The 27917-nt window shown below is 35.2% G+C and overlaps 1 protein-coding gene across 1 annotated transcript; it reads left to right on the forward strand.

Annotated features, from left to right (window-relative positions):
* Positions 1–442: 442 nt before the first annotated feature.
* On the forward strand, positions 443–26199 carry HNF4G (hepatocyte nuclear factor 4 gamma). Its single transcript, XM_052651807.1, has 10 exons — positions 443–578; positions 4205–4376; positions 7910–8004; positions 11378–11484; positions 13044–13199; positions 16551–16638; positions 19039–19191; positions 19968–20204; positions 21168–21290; positions 26078–26199. Exons 1-10 carry the CDS (start codon positions 443–445, stop codon positions 26197–26199), a joined length of 1389 nt encoding a protein of 462 aa, XP_052507767.1.
* The last annotated feature ends 1718 nt before the right edge of the window (positions 26200–27917 follow it).

Consider the following 27917-nt stretch of genomic DNA (forward strand, 5'->3'; position numbering starts at 1 on the left):
AACTTGTAGTCTTTGACATCAAATTTATGATAAGTCAGTCCCATTTTTTTTTTCAGAACTTGTGGCATGCAGTTTCAGCCACTTAAATGGGATAAATCAAGCTCTAATGATGGTTCAAAACTGGAGATACTCTCTTTTCTATTTTTAATCCTCTTAGTGACATCATTTATTGTCTACTGGAAATCAATTTAGGAAATCATGTTAGTCCACTAAGCACTTCAGATAAGGTGATTCCATGAAGCATTCCAACATTATCACAAGGAATTGCTTGCCATAAAAGAAAAAGAAGTAAGCAGAATATGGCCTGCTGAAGGAGTTTACAGTTTTACAGCCCCTCCCACTGCAGCACATAAGTCACTCAGTTACAGTTAACTTTGGATTATCACTCACAGATTGAAAGCCCAACAGCCATCACGCAGTCTGGGCCTGTGGTGCCACTTGTATGTGTGTTTCTAAATCAATGATGAGGGTATCGGAACCGATACTGGACATGGAGATGGCAAATTACAGTGAAGTCTTGGACCCAACTTACACAACTTTGGAGTTTGACAGTATGCAGATTCTATATAATTCAAATGGTAAGTTCTCATCTGCTTGCCGATAAAGAGAAAAGTAAGTATAACGAGAGAAGGAAAACTGAGATTCCTAGGGGGCAGCTCTGCATTTTATTGCTAGAGAATTCAGGGCTTGCTTTTTCAGTCCACAAATGTGAGGCTTTTGCCCTTCATCACAAAATTTTAAATGAATAATGCTATGGCTATTTTATGTTTGAGGTAGAAAAAGCTTAGTTATGCGTCATAAAGTAACCTTGGGATTCTGTCATGGGCCGGTCAGGTAAAAAGAGTAGTTTCAGCAGTTATTTTATTTATTGTAAATCACAGTAGTGAGTTAGATTGGCAGATTGTCTGTAAAGTGTATTTTCTATGCAACATTTTAAATGACATATAGAAAAGTTTCCTTGGAACCCTGGAGAGTTTTACTGGTTGCTTCCTCCTTTTATTATTCTAGTTCTCGATGACTGCTGTTGAGAAACTGTTTAAAATTACTATCAAGTTTTTGCCTTGACCACAATTATGTAAAGAAAGAATGGTTTATATTATAACCGTACTTGACAAGCTAATGTTTAGCCTCACAAAGCTCTTGGTATTTATCTACTGTAACATTTTAACTTTAAATAAGACATGACTTGTTTAGAGCTCATGTCTTTATATAATAGAATACAATTTACCATTGACTTTGAATTTAGGTACATTTTTCAAGTAAAAATCTTATCCAAGATCAGTTATAATTGTTAGAATTCCTAAACTGTGCTAATTATGTATGCTTTGGAAAAATGTGTGTATGTGTGTGTTTATGTGTATGCTTAGCTCAGGACTGAAATTGTATCTTGTACTCAGGATACTTTGACGTTATACTGTGGTGTACAATTTCAGTGACTGTGACAGCAGTGTTATTAACAATAAACAACAATAATTTGTTAGTAGGAAGATTTCTAAAAATACTCAGAAGATGAATTATGAAATTTTACCACAAAGGAGTTAAAATCAATTTTCAGTACAACTATTAGGAAGTCACTATTTTGAAACTTTATGTTTAGACTTGACTAGAAGTATTTAATAAAGTATTTACTTCAGTAGACTCATGAATTTTTTAAAGGCTATAGATCACTAAATAATAGGGAATGACTTACCATATTTACTAAAACAACTGACTTTTTTGGCTATTTCTAAAGTGTTATCTAACTTGTTTTCTTGTATTAATGTGTAAGTTTCTTGTTAGTAATATGTAAGTATGACAATAAACTGGAATCAAGAGTTGAATATTTTTTTGTAGTTCCGTATAATCTTCCAGAACGCAATCAATTCTTGACACTTTTGCCGTATTTCTAATACCTGTTCTATTTATGTTACGAAAGGAAAAATTCCTAGCATTTAAATTCTAAAGTGTCACATGATTGGCCTTAAATATATTCTCACTGAAGGTATTTTTTAGTTTTATGAAGTTATATATGACACTATTTGTCAACTCAGGAGTATTAGTAAGTAGAATACATATATTCTCCCAGAATGTAGTTGGGACATGACAGTCTTTTATCTTTTTATAATGGGAATATAGTAATGAATTATTATATTTATATTATTATATAATGTTATGATCAATTAAAGTTTATAATATATTCTTATATATTCAATATCTTTTGAGTACATAGAGATGTGTTAAGATGTGTGCTCAGTTGTCAGTCCTGTCTGACTCTTGTGACCCCATGGACTATAGCTCGCCAGGTTTCTCTGTCCACAGGATTTTACAGGCAAGAATACTGGAGTACATTGCCAGTCCCTCCACCAAGGGACCTTCCCAACCCAGGGATCAAACTTGCATCTCTTGTGTCACCTGCATTGGCAGGTGGTGTCTTTACCACCAGCGCCACTTGGGAAGCCCATAAAGATGTGTTGTTATTTAATCTGTCATGTCCAGCTCTTTGGGTCCCCGTGGACTGCAGCTTGCCAGGCTTCCCTGTCCTTCACCATCTCCCAGAGCTTACTCAAACTCATGTCCATTGAATCAGTGATGCCATCCAACCATCTTGTGTAGTAAACAATATTAACTAATTTAAGAAATAAGTAAAAACATCTATGTATATTTTTAAAAGCCTCTTTCTTTAAAACAATTAGCTATCACTTTATGTCAGGCATAGTTCTAGAGCTGGAAGACAGAGGGATGACTAAGACAGATAAGTCCTCTGACATCATGAAGTTTTTATTCTGTGAGGAAAGATAGGTAATAAATGAACACACTAAAAAAACATAATATAACTTTAGACAATGAAGTGGTTAGTTTAAAGAATAGGCAGGGTTCTGGGTTCTACTTGAGGTCAGATGGTAGCTGATTCTTTTAGATGTGTGTTTGCAGACTGTTTCTCAGCAAATGTAAAATTTGCGCAGCAACTGGATAGCCAGGTCATAGAAATTCTTGAGGAAGAGCTTCCCTTTCAGGCAGAGCAAACAGCAAGTGTAAAGGCTCTGAGATGGGAACAGACTTCAAGGCTTGGGCGGGGGAACAGGCAACATTACTGAGGACTAGTGAACAGGATGAAAAATAGTGTGAAATAATGGGATCAGAGAGGTGGAAGGGGGACCTTTACGCTCAGGGCTCTACAGGCCAGGGGGAGATGTGTAGGCTTGTTCTGTACCTAAGGATTGGATGCAGAAGACTAAGATAATGTGAATTTCTTATGCCAAGAGCATATTAGAGGCTTTGGGGCAATAAACAGTGGGGGAACCAAGGTGGAAGTATTTGCGAAATTAGATAGGAAGCTGTTGCAATAATCCAGGGGAAAGGTTATATTTAATTGAATAAGGGTGGCCATAGTGAAAGGGTGAAAAGTTGTGAATGCAATATGTATTTTAAATATGATTTGTTGATTGGATATGAGCAGTGAAGAAAAGAGTTCAATGAAGAGGCCAAGATTATTGGCAGTAGGTACCAGATGGTACCATTAACTGACGAGGGAAGACGAATGGAAAATGAGTTCTAGAAGAAAAAAAATGAGCTCTGTTTTTGATACATTAATTTGCAGTTCTTATTAAACTCAAAAGTGAAGTTATTCAGTAGATATGTGGGTATTTCAGGCTGATATCCATGGGAGAGAGCAGGACTAAGGATAAGATGTGGGGATTTGTCATCATACAATGATTTTTAATGACATGGGACTGGATGAACTTCCCTAGGGAAAGGGTATGGTTGAGGGGCTGGGACCTGTGGTATCCCAAAGTCTAACCCTCAGAAATAGGAGTGGGGAGATTGGAATGGAGACTTGGCAGAAGCAGCTCGTGGTTAAAAAGAGAGCGCTGGCATGGAGCGTCCCAGGAGCTGAGGAACGGACTGTTTCATGCCCATGAATAACTACTGCATATGCACCTGCTTGGTCCCCTCAGTCGTGTCTGACTGTTGGTGACCCCATGGATTGTAGCCTGCCAGGCTCCTCCATCCATGGGATTCTCCCAGCAAGAATACTGGCGTGCGTTGTCATGCCCTCCTCCAGGGGATCTTCCCCACGCAGGGATCGAACCCGAGTCTCCCGTGTCTCCTGCATCGCAGGCTGATTCTTTACCACCCAGCCATCAGGGAAGCCCTGAAGAATTAGCAGGACCATTCCTACAAGAAATACTCAGTGCTAACTTGCATTCTCCTCTTTCTTTAACAGATAGTTCTGTCCCAGAGACAACAAGTATGAATACCACAGACAACGGTGTCAACTGTCTGTGTGCCATATGTGGGGACAGAGCAACAGGAAAGCACTATGGCGCCTCCAGCTGTGATGGGTGCAAGGGTTTCTTCAGACGCAGCATCCGCAAGAGTCACGTTTATTCCTGCAGGTACTTGAAATGCTCCTTCCAGAAAGGTGATCTTTAGCAGTGTTTCAAAATGCCATGCAAGAAGTAAGGGAATAAAGAGCTTACGAATTTCTATAACTCTAAGAACAAAATGTATAAGCTCCATTAAAAGTGAGTATGTGTGGTACATATATACAGTGCAATATTACTCAGCCGTTATAAAAGAACAGAATTGTACATTTGTGTCACATTTGCAGAGATGTGGATGGACCTAGAGATTGTCATAGAGGTGAAGTAGATCATAAAGAAAAAACAAATATTGCATATTAACACACATACGTGAAATCTAGAAGAAAACAGTATACATGAATTTATTTACAAAGCAGAAATAGAGACTCAGATGTAGAGAGCAAACATACGGACACCTGAAGGGGGAGGAGGGATACATTGGGAAATTGGGATTGACAAACATATCCTACTGTATATAAAATGGATAACTAATGACACCTAATGTATAGCACTAGTAATTAGTTACAACTAATGTATAGCACAAGGGGGAAAAAAAAGAATGGAAAAAAGTGAGTACATGTGGATATGTATACGAAGCATTCACACGGGTGGTTTTTTTATGAAACATCTTAGACTTATATATATTAAAAAATCCACATACTTATCACCCAGTTTAAACCAATATAGTTGAAGCCTCCTGTGGACACCTCCCCTCTCCCTTTTTCTTCCTCCCCTCTTCCCTAGAGGTAACTACTATCTGAAATTTGATGTTGTCTTTTCCTTGTGTTTCTTTGCTGTATACCAATAGCCATAGGTAAATCTATATTTAAATGGTTTCACAGATTGTGTGTTTTTCTGCACACTGCTTATCATTTTAGCATCATCACATCCTGATCTTTAAAACAAAATTATAAAAGTGCAGATGATTTTGGCAGCTTGTTGATGTTCATAAATAAAATGAAATTTTCAGCTCTAAAATTTTAAATATATTTCTCATGACAATTTTGCCATTGATTTTAATGTTTTGTCTAAAATTTATTTAATTATATTGTATGTGTCACATTTCTAGTAGGTTTTTTCAAAAAAATAGTATCTAGGTAAACATCACATCACAATTTAGGGTTAGATATTTCACCTTTAATGTTCAGAATAACAGTTCTTGAATACAGATACGGTCGATTAAGTATGGGCTATTCAAAGGTCACTGATTTTAACAGGAGAAATCTGTTTGCTCTGTCTTTGAAAGTCACGTGTAGGATTGTTGAAGTGTTTTTGGCACAAGTTGAATATTTAGGAAGAAGTTAACTCTCTCACATTATGATGACATTTGACTTCTAGGGATGTGGAAAAGTTAATATATAACTCACAAATACCTAACTAGTGTTCTCTAGTAATTTTTGTAAGAGAGTTTAAAGTAGGTTTAAAAATGTAAATTAACGATTTTTAAAACCTTCTTGGTAAGCAAAAGAAAAGTATTTCTTGCTTTTATATACAGCCAACTTGAGAGGTGTAAAGAAATCAAGTGGATTTACTCCATCAAAAGCATTTTCTGTACGATTCCCTCAAATATTCAATGCTTCTAAAAGATTAATAGTAAAATAAATACAAAATAACATGTAAATAATATTTTTACAATTTTAAGTCATATGTGCTGTCAAAGATGAAACATATGTATGTATATATATATGTATACATATGTATATGTATATATGTGTGTGTGTATATGTATATATATGTATATACAGGCTATCCAAGCAACTAAAAACAGTAACTTTTTTTCCATTTAATTTTTTTCTTTTATTTTAGAGTGTAGTTGATTTACAATATTGTGTTAGTTTCAGGTGTACAACAAAGTGATTCAGTTATCCATATACAGATATCGATTCTTTTTCAGATTCTTTTCCCTGATAGATTATTACAGAATATGGAGTTGAGCACTCCAACAACAAATTCTGAGTCAGAGAATGACTCTTGAACACAAATAGGTTTCAAGATGTTTACCCTTCCTGTGTGGGAAAAGTGAGAAAGGAATGTTTCCATACAACTTTTGGAAATTTAAAAAATATGCCAACAACATACAACCTTATCCTCCCAACACCCCATCATGAATACTGCTGCCAACTTAGCCTTTGTTACACATACTGATATTAAAGCAAATGCTATGATATTTTCCATTTGGAAAATTTTATATTGATGTAAGTTTAGGGGAAAAAATGTTTTTTTAAAGTTTAGGCTTTGCTAATCTCAAAGTCTTTTAAGTATGTTCAGATAACAACCTGTGCTGGCAAGTCCTCCCTATTTTATAATTGCAGGTTGACTTGGGATGTTAAATGACCTTCCCAAGTTCTATGGACAGTGTATGGTGGAACTGGGAATCAAGTTCAGATCTAACTCCAGAGACTGTACTTTTTTTTTAAGTGCACAATTTAGTTTATTAGTATTTTCGCAGAGTTGTGCAGTCATCACTATAATTAATTTAGAATATGTCACCATCCTATAAGGAAACCTCCCAGTACTTGCCCCAGCTCCCTCCCCACCAATGTGAGGTGACTACTAATCTACTTTCTATTTCCATCTTTTGCACATTTGATATAAGTGAAATTATCCAATATGTGACATTTTGTGTCTGACTTCTTTCACTTAGGACAGTATTTTCAAGGTTCATCCACATTATAGCATGTATCATCAGTTTATTCTTATTTATTGCCAAGTGTATAATATTCCATTATGTGAATACACGATGTTTTGTTTACATTGTATGTTTATCAACTGGTGGGCATTTGGGTTGTCTCCACTTTTTGGCTATTGTGAATAATGCTGCTGTGCACATTTATGTAAAACAGTCTGTGTGAACATATGTTTTTCTTTCTCTTGGGTATAAACCTAGGAGAAGAATTGCTGAGTCATAGGATAACTCTTGGGTACCTTTTTGGAAACTGCCAAACTTTCTTCCTAAGCAGCCACATCATTTTGTATTATACCCAACAATGTGTGAGCCATCCAATTTTTCAATGTCCTAATCAACATTTGTTATTGTCTGTTTTTTTTCCTGATCATAGCCATGGTAGTGGGTGTGAAGTGGTACCTAGTTGTACAGCGACTGTATTCTTAATGCTTTATTCAACTGCCTTTTGATATATAATTTGGAATTTAGAGTAAACTCCAATTAGATATGAGGTAAAACTATCAGAAGAATATTTACATAGAAAAATCATGGAAGGGCAGAGGAGTGAAGTTCCTCTTCACACTGAAACTGTTAGTAGTAAGCGTTATAAACTGTATACTAAAGTTTTCCTTCTGAGTTTGGCTTTCATGGCACAAGTTAGAAATGACCATGGATACTTGCCAAAAGTGAGATACCATTCAGTTTTGTTTTATAAGAAATATTGCATGAGAGTTGAGGCTTGTATTTTCATGCTGATCATGAGATTCGAAAATTCGTAATTATCCTTATACATTTTTTTCTGTTGATCTAATTTTAACTATACTTTTCAAAGTCTGTCTGTTTGCTTTTTTGATAAATGATAACTGTCTGCAAATATATCTCTTTTTTTTTGGCACTGTAGGTTCAGTCGGCAATGTGTTGTTGACAAAGACAAAAGGAATCAATGTAGATACTGTCGATTAAGAAAATGCTTTAGAGCAGGAATGAAAAAAGAAGGTAATAATATGTAATATAACGATAATTAACATTATTGATGAAAAATGCTATACACCTGTGTTCTCATTTAATCACAATAATCTTTACATGAGTTCTGATTTTCCTCAGTGAAGGATCTGAGATTCCTTGAGTTTAAGAATTTACTCAAGGACACTGATACTTACTGGTAAGTGATGGAGCCAGTCTTTTTACCTAGTGACTGACTTGACACATTCTGTACACTACTGCATTATCCCTGGCAACAAAATTATTGTCTAACAAACATTCCACTGTCTTTTTCAAAAGATAAATGGCAAAATATACTAATAGGATGCATTTTAATATATTTTAAATGCATTTTTAATCTCAATAACAATTGACTATCTATTTCATAAACATCAACTGAACACTGACTTTTCACATATTAATTTATTTATCTAACAAATTTATCGTGCACTGCTGCTCTCCAAACACTGTTGTTGGTGCCAAGGTTTAGTGTACATAGTAGTGAACAAAATGATCCCTCCTTTCAGGGAGCTTATATTCTCTTCAAGGACAGAGACAATAGACTAGATGCTCTATTTCAAAGTGCAGTAATTTCATTTTGAACATATTAAATAATCTAATTATACTATCCTATGTTCTACAGTTAATTAACTACAGTTAATTTAGCAACAGATGTGTTTAGCACTTCTAAATATTTGGCAGGGAATAGCTCCTATAAGCGGAGAAGGCAATGGCACTCCACTCCAGTACTCTTGACTGGAAAATGCCATGGACAGAGGAGCCTGGTAGGCTGCAGTCCATGGGGTCGCCAAGAGTCAGACACAACTGAGTGACTTCACTTTCGCTTTTCACTTTCATGCATTGGAGAAGGAAATGGCAACCCACTCCAGTGTTCTTGCCTGGAGAATCCCAGGGATAGGGGAAGCCTAGTGGGCTGCCGTCTATGGGGTTGCACAGAGTTGGACACAACTGAAGCGACTTAGCAGCAGCAGCAGCAGCAGCAGCTCCTATAAGGGAGTTTCCCCTATGGCTCAGCAGTAAAGAATCTGCCTGCAATGCAGGAGACAGGGTAGGGTTTGATCCCTGGATTGGGAAGATGTCCTGGAGAAGGAAATGACAACCCACTCCAGTGTTGTTGCCTGGAGAATCCCATGGGCAGAGGAGCCTGGTGGGCCACAGTCCATGGGTTCACGAAAGTGTCGGACACAACTTAGTGACTAAACAACAAGCTGCTATAAGATTTTGTGCTTGTCATTTTGCCACATGCTTGTCCCTTTCACTATCGTATATAAGCAGATATTTTTCAAAACTATTTCACATACTATTAGAAAATTAAATCAAATCACATCTGTATAGTACAAATATGTAAAAATATCAGACCTGTCTTAAACATAGTTTTTTTCCTTGTCACTCAATATTTTCAAGAGACAAAAATTCCATTAGTTTTACTAGTTGCTAGTCTTAAAAAAGAAGGCAAAATAAAGTTGACAAAATTAAAGTTATAACACTTTCATTTCAACATGACTTATTTCTAGTGACATATTTGGTTGTTTCTGGCATTCATTACGTACATTATCAGTTATCTTCATTCATTTTTACTTGAGTCTCTGCTTCGTTCCTACCATATGAAAAGCAAATAACACTTCTACATCGCTATTAAGAATTTTACAATTTGTTAAATAAAATTAGTTTTAAAATAGTTAAAGTGTATCTTATGCTACTCATAGAATAATGCATTAATTTTTCCTGAATAGATTAAGAAGTAATATTTTGCTTTCAAAGTAGATATACTTCTCTTATTTACAGTAATAGCATAATTTTAAGGTTAGTTAAATGGAAACATACATAAATATGGTTTTATGTCAAAAATAGTAGCAGCAGGAAGATTACAAATGTCACAATATCTTTTAGCATTTTCTAAAGATTGATCATGTAATGAAATCCATAAAACATAGCTTACATTTTAATGTTTTATCTCCACATACACATTTTCAAATGAGTCAGTTTAGGCTAAAAGTCAATGACAGTATTTGTTAAAAGAAAAATAAAGAAAGAGGAAGTAAGCTACCAGTAAATATGATTTTAAAATAAAATATTAATGATTCACTCCAACTAAAGATTCAGTTCAGTCGCTCAGTGATGTCTGACTCTTTGTGACCTCATGGACTGCAGCGTGCTCTTAAAGGCAAAAAGATTAGTTTTTTCTCTTTCAAATTAATGGATTTGATAGGTAATAGTTTGTTTAGTTAGAAATTGGTGAATTTCTTTTATAGTAATAAACTCTGATAGTTTAACGTCTTATCTTTCCAGCAAAATTGGGTAAAGCATCAGGGTACATAATTTAGAGGGTACAGACTTTGTTTACATTCTTTTTGGTTAAGAGAAGACAATTTTACCTTTTATGTTTTGAAATCCAACTTTGACTTCAGATTTATATTATTCTGTATGTAACAAATATACAAATCTGTGCCACCCCACTTCTGCTTCCTTATATTTAAAATTTGGGTATAAGCATTATTCTTTATGTTTGTTTGCTTCTGAAACAAAGAGATCTAGCTCTTTCTTAGAAGACTTTCATATAATACTTAATATTTCTTCATTGTTCCTGATATTCAAATCTGTTTTCTGAAGAGAGACCCCTACCTGCTGCAACCCCTGCCTTGTTAATGTCTCTAAACTGTCCCGAAGATATTGCTTCATAAGAGATTATAGGATTGTGAGGTTAAAGCATCTGCCTCCAATGCGGGAGACCCGGGTTTGATCCCTGGGTCAGGAAGATCCCCTGGAGAAGGAAATGGTAACCCACTCCAGTATTCTTACCTAGAGAATTCCATAGACAGAGAAGCCTGGTAGGCTACAGTCTATGGGGTCGCAAAGAGTCTGACACGACTGAGCTAACTAAAATAATGTACTTTCCATTTTTGCAGCTGTTTTAGAAGAAAAAGAAAAATGGGAGTTTCGGAGTATATAACTCATATTTTCTGACAGTGAATACACTCTTATCTTTAATCTGGTCAATCTCACCGGTGATACTCTTCCCCTAGATATCTTATGGCTTTATTAACTTTGAGACAATGGAAAACCAACCTATTGAAAATACAGCATGGCTGAACTGGCTGACCTACCACTTTGTAACATGGGCACCATCATGAAGTCCCAAAAGGCAGTATTTTATGTACTCTAGTGACAAGCTTGGCTCTTCCTACTTTTAAAATGGTACTGAATGAAAAATATCTTTAGTCAGACTTATCTCTGCACCCCCTACCAGGTCTTTCAGAAATATTTCTTCTCTCCTTTTATACTAATTTTTTTTTTTTTACTTCAAAGAGTATATTCTGACTTATGTTGAAGAAAACAAACCAATAAATACTGTGATTTTCTCCCCTAGCTGTACAAAATGAACGTGATAGAATAAGCACCAGAAGAAGCACATTTGATGGCAGCAACATCCCCTCCATCAACACACTGGCACAAGCAGAAGTTCGGTCTCGCCAGGTACTGCTGCGCCAGCATCCTGCCCTATTTAATAGGATCAAATGCTTACTTAAGAATAATTCAAAACTGATTTAAGTTCATTCACATGTGCTATTACTATAATTAACTCCACTTAGTGCAACTTCAAGTTTCACTTTGAAAATGTTAGTTGATTATTGACTTAATTTTTACTTTTCCTGGGCAATTCCCCATATTTTGAGTGGAAAAAAAAATGAGATACATTTCGATCTAAGATTGTTAAAAGTTTGTTTACAAGGTTGATTTTAAATACTTAATGCTTAGCACAATGCCCTGGGGCAATATCTTGTTATATTGGTTGAATCTGGAAATCAATTACCACAGCTTTTAGGGTATTTAGTTGAAAACTATCATTAGAGTTTTTTTTTCTTGAAAATGATGCCTAGATTCAAGAACTCACCTTAGCACCTGCTTTGGAAACAGGTACTTCAGGGAACAGCGAGAATTCAGAAAATACAAGAAAAAGTTTATTGTTTGAAATTTCTCGAATGAGAACATCAGTTCTAGAGTTAAAAATGTAAGTGACCATTTGTATAAATAAAAGTAAATCACTTAAGAATCAAAGAAACCTTTTGAAGAAAGTTTATTTTAGCAGTGTCCCTATTAGAAATGTTAATGATATTTTTCTCTTGTAAAGCAAATTATGAAATAGCTAACTATTAATCGGGTCTTATAATGAGTCAGTGCAACTACTTTCGTTTTTGATAACACAAGGGTAATATGATGAGGTTAACTTCACCATTATCATCCTCATTACTTGAAGATTACTTGATGGTCCTATAAAGCATTTTGAGAATGGCCTTAAAGGAACTGTGAGGAAATACACATATACAGCAGAAAGACACGTACACACACGCACACAGACATGTTCAAAAATGACGCTTAGAATAACTTTTAGAAAGTGATTTTTTTTCCAGCAGAAAGGCATTTGAACACTACTTATGTCTTAGATAGTTCAAAATTGTATATCATTTAAAAATTAATCATTGTATGTTAAGCTTTTCAAGTTGCTGAGTCAAAGATTGGTGCTGTCTTAACTTTATTTGAATGGGCTTCCATTGAATGCAGCAACATAGTCTGGCTTCTCATCTAAATCTATTCTCCTCAGTTGCTAAACTTTACCAATGGAAACTTTCCTTCATAAATTATAACAAACTAAAGGTGGACTTTCTGACTGGAACTATCATCTTTAATTAAAAATAAAATCACACAGCATTAGTTCAATGTGGATACTCCACAGCTCTTTGTATAATCATTTTGAATTATTAAAAACTCCCCCAAAGTTGTGGTAACTTGTTTTACAGATTTGGCCAGTAAAAATAAGATACTGCTCCCAGACTGTGGCAGTGAATGTTCTCAGTCTAACTTGAATTGATAGGTATTTGATTTATCAGTTTTAAAATGTTTGGTATATTTCAAGATAGTATGATAAAAAGAGTGCCCACTTCAATGGTGTTTACTTATTGCAGGGGCAGAAAAAAGAGATATATTGGTCTTGTGTTATTTTCAATAACAGATTAATACAATGTTCTTAATACTAGATTTCAGTCTCAAGCCCTGGTGCGAGTGCTGACATAAATGTTAAGAAAATTGCCAGTATTGGTGATGTCTGTGAATCCATGAAACAGCAGCTCCTAGTCTTGGTGGAATGGGCTAAATATATTCCTGCCTTTTGTGAGTTACCACTGGACGATCAGGTATATAAGAGATTACAAAACTTTAAAAAGTGTTTTGAACTTTGCTAAGTTTGTGTGTTCTTTTAGTTATATTTGTAATATATTTTCTATATGTGACAAAGGTTAAATGGTCTTATGAAAGAAAATTGGTTTTCTTGTTCATTTACCCTGTTTTATTAAGAGGCAGACTGCTACATTTCTATTTTAAGGGTCTTAGAAATTTATTGACTGGATAAGTTTAAAAAGCTTATAATAGGGACTTCCCCAATGGTCCAGTGGTCCAGACTCTGCCTTCCAATGTATAGGTTGTGGGTTCAATACCTGGTTAAGGTCCCACATGCCATGGGGTGTGACCAAAATTTTAAAAAATAATATTAATAGAATAAAATATTAAAGGATGGGAGAAAAACAGATAGCAGGTAACTGCTATTGTAAGACAAAGTATGGGAACACTTTTGTCTCAGAGGCAGATGGTACCCATTATGTCTTGGTGTTTACTAAAAGTACATAGAAAATTCTTCAGAAATACCAGACCACTTCTAGAGAGAAAACACACAGGTTGTGTTGATGTCTCTGTAGGCACTTTCATGCAATTAACATATAAAGTTGTTCCTTTCATGTTGTCAATTTTATTCTGGTAATTACTATATAAAAATTATTTATTTAGTAAAAAAAAGTCTGTAGAATTGTGCTCTGAAATCTACAGAAAATAGATTTCAGATATAGTGATCTTTTAGTAATATATATTTCATATTTTGTCATATTTATGTTAAGATATTTTAGTTAGTAATTAAGAAGTTTAATTTTCTAATGTCTATAAAGATTGGATTATTAGTTTCAGATTCAATTTTAACTCTTCTAAGTATTATATAATATTCTATAGATGTAAATAATTTGAAAATTTCCAATTCCCCCAGATAAAGCACAGTATGTAATAGCATGTAATATAACCACTGTCTATTTTTATACCCTCTTACCAGAGCTTTTTATCATTGATACACAAAATGAAGAAACAATCAAAGGGAAATGTATATGATTGTCTAAAAACCGAAGAAGGGCAAAATATTTATACAACAGAAAATAAAAGTGATAACAGGAAGTTAGCAGTTATATTTCTAGAAGAGCATTTCACCTGGTTACCAAAAGAAAATACTGTGAAATCTGAAATCATTCTTAAAATGTTCTGTAACTCCCTTCCTGGTATGAGTCATGGTTATGGACATATCATAAAGATAGCTTGGCTCAGAAGGCTATTTCACAGTGAATAATGCTAAATTGCTAAAACTTACTTGTCTCTCCCCAAGCCATATAAGTAGGTTTATGTTATTTATCAGTTTTATATTTTTATTATCACTCTTTAAAGTTGCTGACATATATGCAGACAGTGATTTAAAAATTGGGAAATTGAAATCCAGTAACCTGTCAATAATAGTTTTTATTTACTAACTGTTTAATATTAACAGTATACCATTAATAGCCATGGATTCGCAGAGTCTGTTATGGATAAGGGATTTGGATATTAGTTTTCAATTATATGTTACATTAATTTAATAGTCTCAGGAGCTCTGTGGCATGTTTTATAATATCCACTTAACAATTTCTAAAACTGAGACATAAATCAGTTAAGTTCACTCAATATATTCATCACACAAATAGTTATTAGGACTACTGCTCAGTTTTAAGAACTGTGACTATATGGCAGGAAAAATACAGATTGCATCACTATTCTCATAAAACTTGTATTCATGTTGGGAGAGACAGACAATAAAAATGTCCACATTCTGAGTAAGATAATTCTAGGTGGGGATAAGTTCTATAAAATGAAATAGGACGAGTTGTTGGGGAATAGTCATGGGTGGAGTGGTAACACATCCAGTTAATTGGGAATTAGAGATTTTTCTTGAGACCTGAGTAGCAAGGGGCTAAGTTTGTCAAGATCAGAGGAAAAGGCATTCTGGCTTCAGGAATAGCGAATTCCAAGGCTCTGAGGCAGGGCAGGCAAAATGTCTAGAGAAAAGTGAGCAAAGGATGTTGCGAGAAGAAACCAGAGTGGACGGTGGTGGTGGGGGATGGACAAAGCACTAAGCCATCACCTCAGGTGAGGCTATGGTTGAGGTGTTCAGATTTCACTCTAAAGACAGTAAGAAATAGTTAAAGAGATTTTAGCAGAGGAGTGATATTAATTGATGAATATTGTACAAGATATCATCTTAGAAGGTTTGTCAAGAAGGACTTTAGATGGAGGAACCAGAAAGGAAGCAAGAATGCCTAGTAAATCTTTGGAAGGTATTTTGGTCGGCCAGGTGAAGAATGACCAAGGTTTGGACAGGGGTGGTAGCAATGGAGAAGCCGTGCTAGGATGTGCTGTGCAATTAGAGAGGGATCCAAATGGACCCTTGGTTTTGATGTGTAAAAGCATTTTGGATGACTATACCTTTAACTAAGGAGATGAAGATGCTGGAGAAGCATTCACTTTGATGAATTAAATTTGAAATGCTTTCTATTCTTTCTACTAGTGATGTTTAGCAGGCACTCCAACTCTTCTGAGAGCTTAGTGCAGAGTTAAAGTTTCAGTCTAGAAAGTGTCAGAACCCAGATCCCACATACTCATTTCACTGTATCACCCCTCTTTGCTTTACTTTTGTTTGTGGGTGCATGCTAAGTCACTTTAGTCATGTCTGACTCTGCAACCCCATGGACTGTAACCCACCAGGCTCCTCTGCCCATGGGATTCTCCAGGCAAGAATACTGGAGTGGGTTGCCATGCCCTCCTCCAGGGGATCTTGCTGAACCGGGGATCGAACCCTCCTCTCCTATGTCTTCTGCATTGGCAGATGGGTTCTTTAACCACTAGCGCCACATGGGAAACCCTTTGCTTTTGTTTGTTCAGTTTAATTATGTATAACAGATCATGTTTGACATATATTTTTCTCCTTTTGTCCTCATGACTACACTTTGAGATTTTCATCACTATCTCCATTTGATAAATGAAAACAAATGAGTCCCAAACATACTGGTTAACTAACCCAAGCTTAAACAAGTAGTAAGTGGAGAAACCAGAATTTGAACTATAGTTTGTTAGACTCTATTCTCAAATATCATTCACTCCCAAACATTAAATTATTGCATTTTTTTCCTTTTCTTGCTGTCATCCTATTGCCTTATTAGTTTTAGAAATTTTGAAAGTAAAACTCTATTGATGTGCTTAAAATAGAAGGCTTAATAATGGTAAGAATCTATGAATATTGTAGTTTGTTAAAACAAACAAAAAAATGTTCCAGGCTTAAAGAACACTAAGTTAGTCAGACTTATATTATAAATCTTTTCATCATGTTTTATAATTAATTGTTAAACTTGGAATTTTTCATTAAGGTGGCACTGTTGAGAGCTCATGCAGGGGAACATTTACTACTTGGAGCTACAAAGAGATCCATGATGTATAAAGATATTTTGCTTTTGGGTAAGTTTTTTTTTTTTCATTTTAATTTGAAAAAGTTATGTTTGTGTGATACTTACAGGGGGTCTATTCTATATGTACCAGGCACTCATAGATACTGTCAAATGGTGCTATCACTTCACAATGGATTTAGGTGGTCAGAGGCTCTGTTTTTCCTTTCCTTTATTGCAAGGAAGTTCAGAAGAGATGTTCAGTATGCATTAAATAAAAGAGAAATGTTGCTCAATAAACAAAATATCAAGGTATGTTTATTTCAGGACAAAGAATTAGTGATTTGTGTCACTATCTTATGGAATTCCATACATTTTAAGTGTCTGCCTAATAATTATACTATATATCATTTTCTAATCTTCTAAAGATTATGTTTATCTCCTAGGATCTCATTGCTTATGATATGCTACAAAATCCCAATAAGAAATTTCATAACAATGTCTGAAAAATTCTCATAGTTAAATAGCAGTGCTGAAACAGGCAAAATTATAACAGCGAGTGGGATAAGGCACAAAGGAAAAGCTTGTGTCTTCATTAAGGAAGAACTCTGGTCCCCACCCCTTTCAGTTCAGTTCAGTTCAGTTGCTCAGTTGTGTCCAACTCTTTGCAACCCCAAGAACTGCAGCATGCCAGGCCTCCCAGAGTCTACCCAAATCCATGTCCATCAAATTGGTGATGCCATCCAACCATCTCATCCTCTATCATCCCCTTCTCCTCCTGCCCTCAATCTTTCCCAGCATCACGGTCTTTTCAAATGAGTCAGTTCTTCACATCAGGTGGACAAAGTATTGGAGTTTCAGCTTCAACATCAGTCCTTCCAATGAACAACCAGGACTGATCTCCTTTAGGATGGACTGATTGGATCTCCTTGCAGTCCAAGGGACTCTTAAGAGTCTTCTCCAACACCACAGTGCAAAACCATCAATTCTTCCCCTTTACTCACCTTAGAAAATTAGTTTTCCTGTTAAGAGAGCATCAATTCTGCCCTTTTACTTACCTTATAAAATTAGGTTTCCCGTTGAAGAGAGTTGAGATCTCTCTAATGCTTAGAAGCTGTCTCTCCCTCTGGCTGTGTAAAATGATAACTAAATTGTCTTATTCCATTTTTTAGATAGATATTTTGTCCCAAATAAAAATAAATTGAACATAATATCACAATAGCTAATAGTAACTGACGACTTACTATTTAAGATATATGCCTTTAAGTGCTTTAACATGTCTCTCTCTATATATACACTCTCTCATTTAATCCTCAGAATAACCCTGAGGGATATGTACTATTATTTTCAACCTATTTTGTAGGTGAAGAAACGAAGGCAGAGTAAGTTTGTCTGAGGTCACAAAGCAAGTAAGGGATTGAGCTAGGATTCTAAACCACATAATATGACTGCTTTTAAATTCTGCTAAATTTTCTTACAATTTTAGCACTCCTACAATACTGTTCTCCTTATAAATGTGAATATAATAAGCATAGAAAACAAAAAAAATCTTACCACATAGTTCTAAATAGTCTTATCCTAAATAATTAGATAACTCAACTTTTCAAAAGAGGAGCAGGGCTACACTTTTTAAAATACTTTTGCCTGTGTTGTTATGCTGAAGATTGTCTTTGCCTGGTGAAAGAATTCAGAATACTCTGCTTTTCATAAAACCAGAAAATAAAAATTTAGCAGTTATTTTAGGCGCTCAAATAAGCTTACAATTTTCCAATATTTTAGAAGCTATAATATTGTCATATTATAGCCCAAGACTTTCTAAAGTAGAACATATTTAAAGATTAGGTGGTCCAGATTTCTATCCAATTTCTGGATTCCCTTGGATTCTGTTGCAGACATTAGCCTTGTGATTCTTCTTAAAGAAGCTCAGGATGAGAGAATTTAGTATTTAATGAAGCAACTCATAAGAGTATACCCGATAGTTTAAAGAAATTAGCCTTGTCTACTTAAGCTTCTTAAAATTGTGTCTCAGTAGTTGTTATATGTATAAACACCTATACCACTGAAGGAATGCTAGTTTACTTCACTAGAAGCAAGAGAGATTCTTTAGGTTTTGTATCATGCTCATTAATGAGTAAGGCACTAACAGACAACTGACATAGTGGAAAGCTAATCATTATATCTTGTTTCTCCCTTGTCAATAATTAGCTTGTTATTAGTCTGTACTTTAGTATTATCACCAGTGACCAAGGCTGTTAAAATGCATGTGATCATATTATCAATGTTATTGATTCTGTAAGTGTTGTTAAGTTTTTCCTAACATAATTAACAACAGTACTGAGAGAGGAAGTACTATTCATGTTTCTTCAAGGGAAAGTCATTTAAAATATTGGTTTATAAAAGTTTAAACAAAATCTGACAATGTTGCATGTGTGAGAGGGTTGACTGTTTAATTATTATTATTTTTTTAATGTAGGGAACAACTATGTTATTCACCGCAACAGCTGTGAAGTCGAGATTAGCCGTGTGGCCAACCGGGTTCTAGATGAGCTGGTCCGACCATTTCAAGAAATTCAGATTGATGATAATGAATATGCTTGTTTGAAGGCAATTGTCTTTTTTGATCCAGGTTTGTTTCCAAAGTTTCAGTAAAAATGATTACAGTGAAAAACTGCCTTTTGTTTTATTTTTAAATAATTTTATTTGTTTATTTATTTTTGGCTGTGCTGGATCTTCCTTGCTGTGCAGACTTTTCTCTAGTTGCAGTGAGTGGGGGCTACTTTCCAGTTGTGGAAAAAAGAAGCACAGGCTTCTTTGGTGCACTTCTCATTGTGCTGTCTTCTCTTATGGAGGCACTGGCTCTAGGACACACAGGCCTTCGTAGTTGCAGCATGTGGGCTCAGTAGTTGTGGCCCCAGGCTCTTGAGCACAGGTTCAGTAGCTGTGGTGCACACCCTTAGTTGTCTGGTGGCATGCAAGGATCTTCCCAGATCAGGGATCGAACCCATGTCTCCTGCCTTGGCAGGTGGATTCTTTACCACTAAACCGCCAAGTGGGAGAAGGCAATGGCACCCCACTCTAGTACTCTTGCCTGGAAAATCCCATGGATGGAGGAGCCTGGTAGGCTGCAGTCCATAGGGTTGCTAAGAGTCGGACACGACTGAGTGACTTCACTTTCACTTTTCACTTTCATGCGTTGGAGAAGGAAATGACAACCCACTCCAGTGTTCTTGCCTGGAGAATCCCAGAGAAAAGGGAGCCTGGTGGGCTGCCGTCTATGGGGTCATACAGAGTCGGACACAACTGAAGTGACTTAGCAGCAGCAACTTTTAAAATATTAGAATATTTACTCTCACACTCTGGTAAGACAGAATATTTAGGTTGCTCTCTTTATTCCTGTACTAGATGCAAAAGGGCTAAGTGACCCAGTGAAGATTAAGAACATGCGGTTCCAAGTGCAGTTGAGTTTGGAGGACTACATCAACGACCGGCAGTATGACTCCCGGGGCAGATTTGGGGAGCTGCTTCTGCTCCTGCCCACACTGCAGAGCATCACGTGGCAAATGATTGAGCAAATACAATTTGTTAAACTTTTTGGAATGGTTAAAATTGACAACTTACTTCAGGAGATGTTACTGGGTGGTGAGTTTATTTAAGAATTTCTATTTTATTTCTTAGCATCATATTACAGTGCTTTAGAGCAAGTTTGACCTGTTTACTTTTTGTCCATCATATAATGAACTCAATTTTTATTTTGCATTTAGAAAAATCTATAAAACCTATTGGCTGGGAACAAAAATACTTGAACATATTCTAACTTCCCCTCCATTCATACTCAACCTCCACCACCTTTACTCCACCCATCCCTCTTACCTCAATTTTCAGATCCTCCCAAATATGATAAAAGGAAATATATTTCTTATTGTTGGTACTTCTTGGAGTATATTATATTTTTTCTATGTCTCTCCTCCTCTAAAAGCTCACCAATGGCAAAATAAAACAACAACAACAACAAAAATACATAAAGTAAATAGCTTAAAAATAAACATTCTGCTCCCAAAATAAATTAACTGACACAACACAATGAGAAGGGGAAAATGAGATTTCTTAGCTGCAGTAGATGTCAGGAATAACTTAAGAAATCATTTATTTTGTGTTCTGATCTAGATTAAATTTCCTTGTAAAATCTATTTTATTTTATTTTAGTTTTAGTTTTCTAGTGGTTAATGTGTTTCTAATGATATCTTTCTGAAATAAAAGTTGTTTATGCTATTAGGGTGATCCCAAATACTATAAACTTGAGGTAAGTGATTCTTGGAATTGCCTTAACAACAGGCAGCAAACATAATGATTCCAGGAAACTGCACGGAAGGTCCATTATTAATATACAACATAATATGATACAACATTAATCTAGCCAGTGTACAGTGAAAGCTGACATTGTCCTTAATGTAGCAGTGGCTCTATTAATTTATTTTTGAATTCCCAAAAACCACTTTGCAAAAATAGCAATATTTAAGCTGTCAATCAAAACACTTGTTTTAAGGTAAACTTGCTGTTCCTGATTAAATATCCCTTACGCAAGCATCTTTTTATCTTCTGTAGGTGCTTCCACTGAGGCTAACCATCTCCATCATCCAATGCACCCACATTTGTCTCAAGATCCATTAACTGGACAGACTATACTTTTGGGTTCAATGTCAACACTCATGCATACAGACCAGATCTGTAAGTATCTGGACTACTTTTGAAACACAATATTTCTTAAAACTTAATTACTTGAGAAAATGTGAAATTTGGGGAAAGAATCTATTAGTTCCCAGGAATTGTAAAAATTGGATATAATTTCTTCTCTAGGATTTGATTGTGGGAGATTGTGAAGCAAGCCACTTATTCTTCTCATGTATGAGTTTTCTCCCTAAAATGGAGATATGAGTGCCTAAATCTTTCTACTTCATATGTTTGGTAGTGCAGAGGAACATATAGGATGTTCTAGCTTTGCCTGGTAGTGCAAGACCATAAAAATGACATACAAACTGGTACCATGCAAAGGAATCTTAATAAGAGAAAAATTAAGATTGTTTATGACCCTTAAACATGTTTGTCAAAACATTAAGAACTCTTTTAACTATAAGTTATAAATGTTTTGGGAAGTTAAAAATAGTACTTTTAATGTTTAGTACACCATAATTTAAAATATTAAAAACACTGAAAATTAATGTTAGAATTTTTTGTAAAAAAAAAAATGAAGAGTAGTTTTGACAGTGCTTGCCATGTTCTTTTTCAAGGACTTACAAGAGGAAGTGAGCACGTATGATGAAATTTACTCTTTTGGAAGTCTGATTTCCAGTATTTTATCCTTTGTATTTTCAACGTCATGAAATATCTCTCAGAAACCATTTGATAGCTAGTTTTTTTTGTCAGTTTCACTTCCTCTGGGACCTCTCTATCCTTTCAAAGAATTGGGCTCCTCATTAATGTTGGCAAGTTTTCCTTCAGCTTAAGCTCTTGGCTGTATTTTTAGGGACTCAAACAATGACAATGTGAACATTTCCATGGTCCGTGCTTTCTTCTATTAACTACATTTACATTCGATTTGAATTTTACTTCCAGCATTATCATTTTTTGTTTCTTTACTGCCCACTCTCCCCGTCCAGCCAATTCTCTTTCAATTGTCCATGTTTGCAAAATGTCATGTGAATTTATCACTGGGAGGGAGACAGGAGGCAACACAACTACACACTTTGTTGTCAGTGTGTGAACTGAAGGAAATATGTTCGTTGACCAATAACAATCATGAACAGACTGAAGGATGTGGTGTGATTGGTTACTGATCAAAATGCACATCCATTATTTAGGTAATTATTTGTAGACTGAAAAAGTTAGCTGTGAACTTTGTAAAGTTTGCAATACAGTCAAGTTTGTGAGTTTATGCAACACTCACCGTTGATTTGAGTTAACATACTAACTGAAGTGTGAACCAGGTTTTTGAAAGACTAGTGCTATTTAACTAAGCAGTGACGAGTGGAATTCATGTGTATCATAATTGGGCAAAGTGTGAGTTGTTTAGGTTTCCTTTAGTTCTTTGGAGCAAAAATGATTATATATATATACTAGGGATGACTGATGCTGAGGCTGAAACTCCAATACTTTGGCCACCTCATGCAAAGAGTTGACTCATTGGAAAAGACCCTGATGCTGGGAGGGATTGTGGGCAGGAGGAGAAGGGGACAACAGAGGATGAGATGGCTGGATGGCATCACCGACTCGATGCACATGAGTTTGGGTGAACTCCGGGAGTTGGTGATGGACAGGGCGGCCTGGCGTGCTGAGATTCATGGGGTCGCAGAGACAGATACGACTGAGCGACAGAACTGAACTAAACTGAAGGGATTGATAGTAGATAATCTGATATTATTGCAGATTTAGCACATTACATTTTTACTAGTCAACTCAGAGATTTAAAAAATCTTGACTAGACAAACTATCAAGAATTAATTGCTCCTGAATTTATACTAATTTAAATTGTTTTGATCTACTGCCTCTAAACACTAAACCAGCTATGTCACAGATTCCTTAAGTTATTGTGATATCATTATGCATACCTGTATTGCTTACGGAATCTATGATAGCCCTTAGTAACTAGCTGCAGTGTTGTTTTACCCCAAAGTTCAATGCAATGTGACCATAATTTAGTGAGTACCATCTAACTGCTCCCTTGTGGTAGGGAGAGTAGAAACCACAAAAATGCCTGCTATCACTGCTGTCCTTCAGATGCAATAGATATATGTGTAAATAGTGTCTGTAACACAAAGTTCTTTGAGTGTATGACAGAAGCAGAAATGAAATTGTTAGAAAAAATACAAATGTACAATATAGTACATTTAATCTGTGGGTCCCCATGTAATTTAAAGACATTAATTTGGGACCATTCTTTCTTTCCTTGAAGTACAGTTGATTTACAGTAGTATTTTGGTTTCAGGTATATAACATAATGATTCAGATTTAGAGGTTATATTTCATTTAAAGTTATTATAAAATATTGCTTATATTCCCTGTATTATAAATTACATCCTATATCTTATTTATTTTCTACCATATAGTTTGTGCCTCTCATTATCCTTCCCTTGGCTTTCTCTCCCTCTCCCCCTCTTCTCACTGGTAGCAACTGGTTTGTTCTCTGTTTCCATGAGTCTGTTTCTGCTTTGTTACATTTATTTATTATTTGAATTTAACATATAAGTGAAAATATACAGTATTTGTCTCTCTGTTTAACTTATTTCACTAAGGGTAATATCCTGCAGGTCCAGCCATGTTATTTCAAGTGGCAAAATTTCATTCATGGCTGAGTGATATTCATATGTGTGTGTGTGTGTGTGTGTGTGTGTGTATGTGTGTGTGTGTGTATCACATCTTCTTTATCCTTTCATCTGTTGATGGGCACTTGTGTGGTTTCCATATTTTGGCTATTGTATATAAAGCTGCTATGAACATTGAGGTGCATGCATCTTTCCAAATTAGTGTTTTTGTGTTCTTCAAATATATACTCAGAAGTGGAATTGCTGGATACTGTGGTAGTTCTAGTTTTCATTTGTTGAGGAACTTCCATACTGGGACTATCTTGCAAAGATACCATGTTCATTTAATTAACAGTCAAGAACAGAGAGAGGCAAACCCAATACCATACCAAAGAGTCTATGAAGTTGTTTCTCTTAGAGATTAGTTATTCATAAACTTGGAAAATAAAACTCATTAACAAAACACTGAACGTTGTAGGTAACAACTTGCAAGAAAGTTTAACAATTTTGCTGGTGGTTAAATCCTTTACTTTTTAAATGCTAGTTTTCTAGTATTTTAAAAGCATACTTGCTGACCCTAATCTTTTTAGAATCACATCATCACACTTTTCATTTTTATTTTCCCTCTTCCAGCACACTATTTAAGAGATCCATTTGTAAAGGAAAACTTTGCTTTGCTTATGGTCATTTGAAGCAGTTTATATTTGACACAAAGGAAAGCATTAAACTCAAGCACACATAAAAATGAAAGTTCATGCATATTTTCTTGGTCTTTTACAGCAGGCTACTGCAGTATTAGATCCATCCTAAATATCCAGAAATAACTTTTGAAGCAAATTTCATAATTCTTTTGTCACTTGAATTGTATCTAAAAATATTGTTTTTAAGTCATTGCTAATTCTCATGTAATAATATAAAGTTAATATATTAAAGAAAACTAGGCAAAAAGGGGCTGTTCTTTTTTGTGTTTTTGAAAACTATTCCAGAAAAATAATCGATAAAGTCATTAAATTGATAATGTCTCAGTCTGATCATCAAACATTTTCTGTTTATTCTGTTAAATGCATGGGTTAATAATAAATGTGAATACTAAAATATTTCAAGTTTTAAAAATTGTAGAATGGCTCCTGGATTATTTTATAATATGGTTAAAATTTGCCAATAGATATACTATCATAGACAATGAAATATTCAAACTATAACTGATTTTTTAAATTACTCAGTGTTCTTCGCATTTATGGGTAAGGAACAGCCAAGCGTCATTGTAACAATAATTTTGAAGTGACAAAGTCAGTATATTTCAGATGCTTTTAACTACAACAAGAACTTCCCTGGTGGCTCCGTAGTAAAGAACCCGCCTGGGTCAGGAAGATCCCCTGGAGAAGGAAATGGCAACCCACTCCAGTGTGCTTGCTTGGGAAATGCCTTAAAAAGAGGATCCTGGCGGCCTACAGTCCATGAAGGATCTCACAAGAGTCAAACGTGGCTTAATGACTAAACAACAACAACATAGATTTCAAAGCACTTGAAGAGTTACCTTACCTTGTTATTATTTTTGTTAATGTCATCTAATATTTGAGTTGGCTTTCCTGGTGGCTCAAACAGTAAAGAATCTGCCTGCCAAGGCAGGAGACATAGTTCAATCCCTGGGTTGGGAGGATCCCCTGGAAAAGGAAATGGCAACCCACTCCAGTATCCTTGCCTGGACAATCCCATCGACAGAGGAACTTGGTGAGCTATAGTCCATGGGGTCACAAAGAGTCAGACACACCTAAGCAACTAACCAACAACGTTTGAGTTAGTGAAATCTAAACCAAATATGTTTTATTTTATGTGCTTTTTTGATTGTAAATATTGTAAAATTTGTATTGTGAGACTTGGAAAAAAATTAGTTTTCTGTTAATTCTTTTCATTAAAATTTTTTTTCTGCTGAGATTATGAGAGAATCGAATGCCCATAAATGCTATTATATAAAAGCAGGTGATATCTTAAAGTGATTATCAACATTTTAAAGTATGATTTAGTTTAATGCTAATAGGGGAGTGCATCTCCAGTAGTATGTCAATGACCTGATTATGTATTATAATCACTACTTTATATATGATCTTTTAAAAACATATACAAAATAAAGTAATGCATATTGGTGTCATGCAAAACTTAATGAGATGGGCCAGGGTGACTGCCAGCATCACAAACAATTCTCTGTTTCTTTTTTAGCAACTCCTGAAACCCCACTTCCTTCCCCACCTCAAGGCTCTGGACAAGAACCATACAAAATAGCTGCAAATCAAGCTTCAGTCATTTCACACCAGTCTCTTTCCAAACAAAAGCAATTGTGAGAGTATGTTTACTTCTGAATGGCACTGCATAAATGTGAAAAGTTTGTTGGTCTTAAAATATCTCAGGATAGCACTTTTGGCAGACTCTTGGCCAAGGCTTCTTCATGGTGCTGTTATAAAGACGGTATCCTGTTTTCTTGTTTATATATTCATTTTGTTTGTTGTTGCTATTGTTTAAAACCTTTAGATGCAACCAATGTATCGCTGAGTTTCAATGCGTTTGTATAGTATAAACCGGTACTGTGCCTGAACCAGTTGAATCTCATGTTCTACTTTCATGTGTTGTCTTATTATTAATTTAAATCTGTAAATAATTGCTTTACGGTGATGTGATAAAGAACTAAGTGTTCTTCTTTGAGAACAGTAGATCAGAAATCCAAGATTAATATTAAATGTGCCAAGTTCTTTTTTTAAAAATAAATTTTAAACTTGCAGATTCGAAAATTAAAGTGGTTGCTGTAGAAGAGGGTATATTTCTTCGAAGAATCACTTACAAGCATCTTTTTGGCCCATAGTTAAATATGCCTATAAAAGATTAGAAAATTATAAATAGGCATTCCAAAGATGACTGGGTATTCCTTGAAATCTGCCTATATTTGAAGATGCATGTTAAAGTAAAATGGTAGCTTTATCAGTTAGGATAGAGGCTAAATTGTATTAAAGAAACCCTTAAAAAGAGGCTCAAGCAAGACAGGCATTTATTTCTCTCAGAAAACAAATCTAGACGTAGTCATTCTTTGACTAGAACTTAGCACATGCCCACATCTGGTTCTCAGGGACACTGGGAGTGTAGTCTTTAGGCAGAAAGCCTAGTGCCAACAAAGCTGTCCATCTCTGGGATTCTGATATCAGGAGACAAATTAGCCATCTGTCACACACATGTTGCCTCATTTAGCCCTCCTGTAAAAAAGGTATTATTATCTTTTTCTTATAAATTAAGAAACCTTTAGCTTAGAGGATTTAAATAACATAACCAAAGATCATTAAACCTAAAGAGGAGGAAAGCTGCACTCTAGCCCAGATCTGATGGGCTTTAAGGAGAATAAATCTGTGGTATGAAAATGTGAGCTTCTTACTGTGGTTTTTAAATAAACGCAATTCAGTGATAATTGGATATTATCCATTGTGTTACCTGTTAACACATATTTACATATAAATGAGTGTAAATTTGTTGCAACATGAATAAGAAACCACTTTTGTACCTTTAAAGAATCTTCTAACTTTAATGAGTCTTCTTCCTAAAATGAAAAGATTGTAAAAACTTTCGAACAAAGAAAATAAAATGTATAGCAGGTAGATCATGATGAAAGTACAGACAAATTAAAATCACTGACAGCATATTTTCAAAAATCCAGTGGACTGAGGAATATAGTTCTTTGGAGCCCCAAATTATTTGATATTATCTAAAGCTGGAGCTTATTTTAAAACAATTAACAGTCTGCCTCAAAAAAGTGATGTCTCTCTTTCTCTCTCTCTCTATCAAATAAATACACACACACTGTATTTGCTGAAGCAGACAAAAACTGGTTTAGTAATTATTAATGATAAAAAAGGGTTCCCCAAGCTTCAAGAGACTGAATTAAATGATTTTCACAGAACTTTTCAAAATTTCTAAGATTATGATTTCATAGCCCCCACTTACCCTGCAAATAAAAAGCTTTTGGTAACTGTAACTTCTTAACTCTTAAAATGGAAAAATGATTACTTAGAAGCTAGCA

This window comes from Budorcas taxicolor, chromosome 14 (assembly GCF_023091745.1).
Source record: "Budorcas taxicolor isolate Tak-1 chromosome 14, Takin1.1, whole genome shotgun sequence".
NCBI classification, from domain to species: Eukaryota; Metazoa; Chordata; class Mammalia; order Artiodactyla; family Bovidae; genus Budorcas; species Budorcas taxicolor.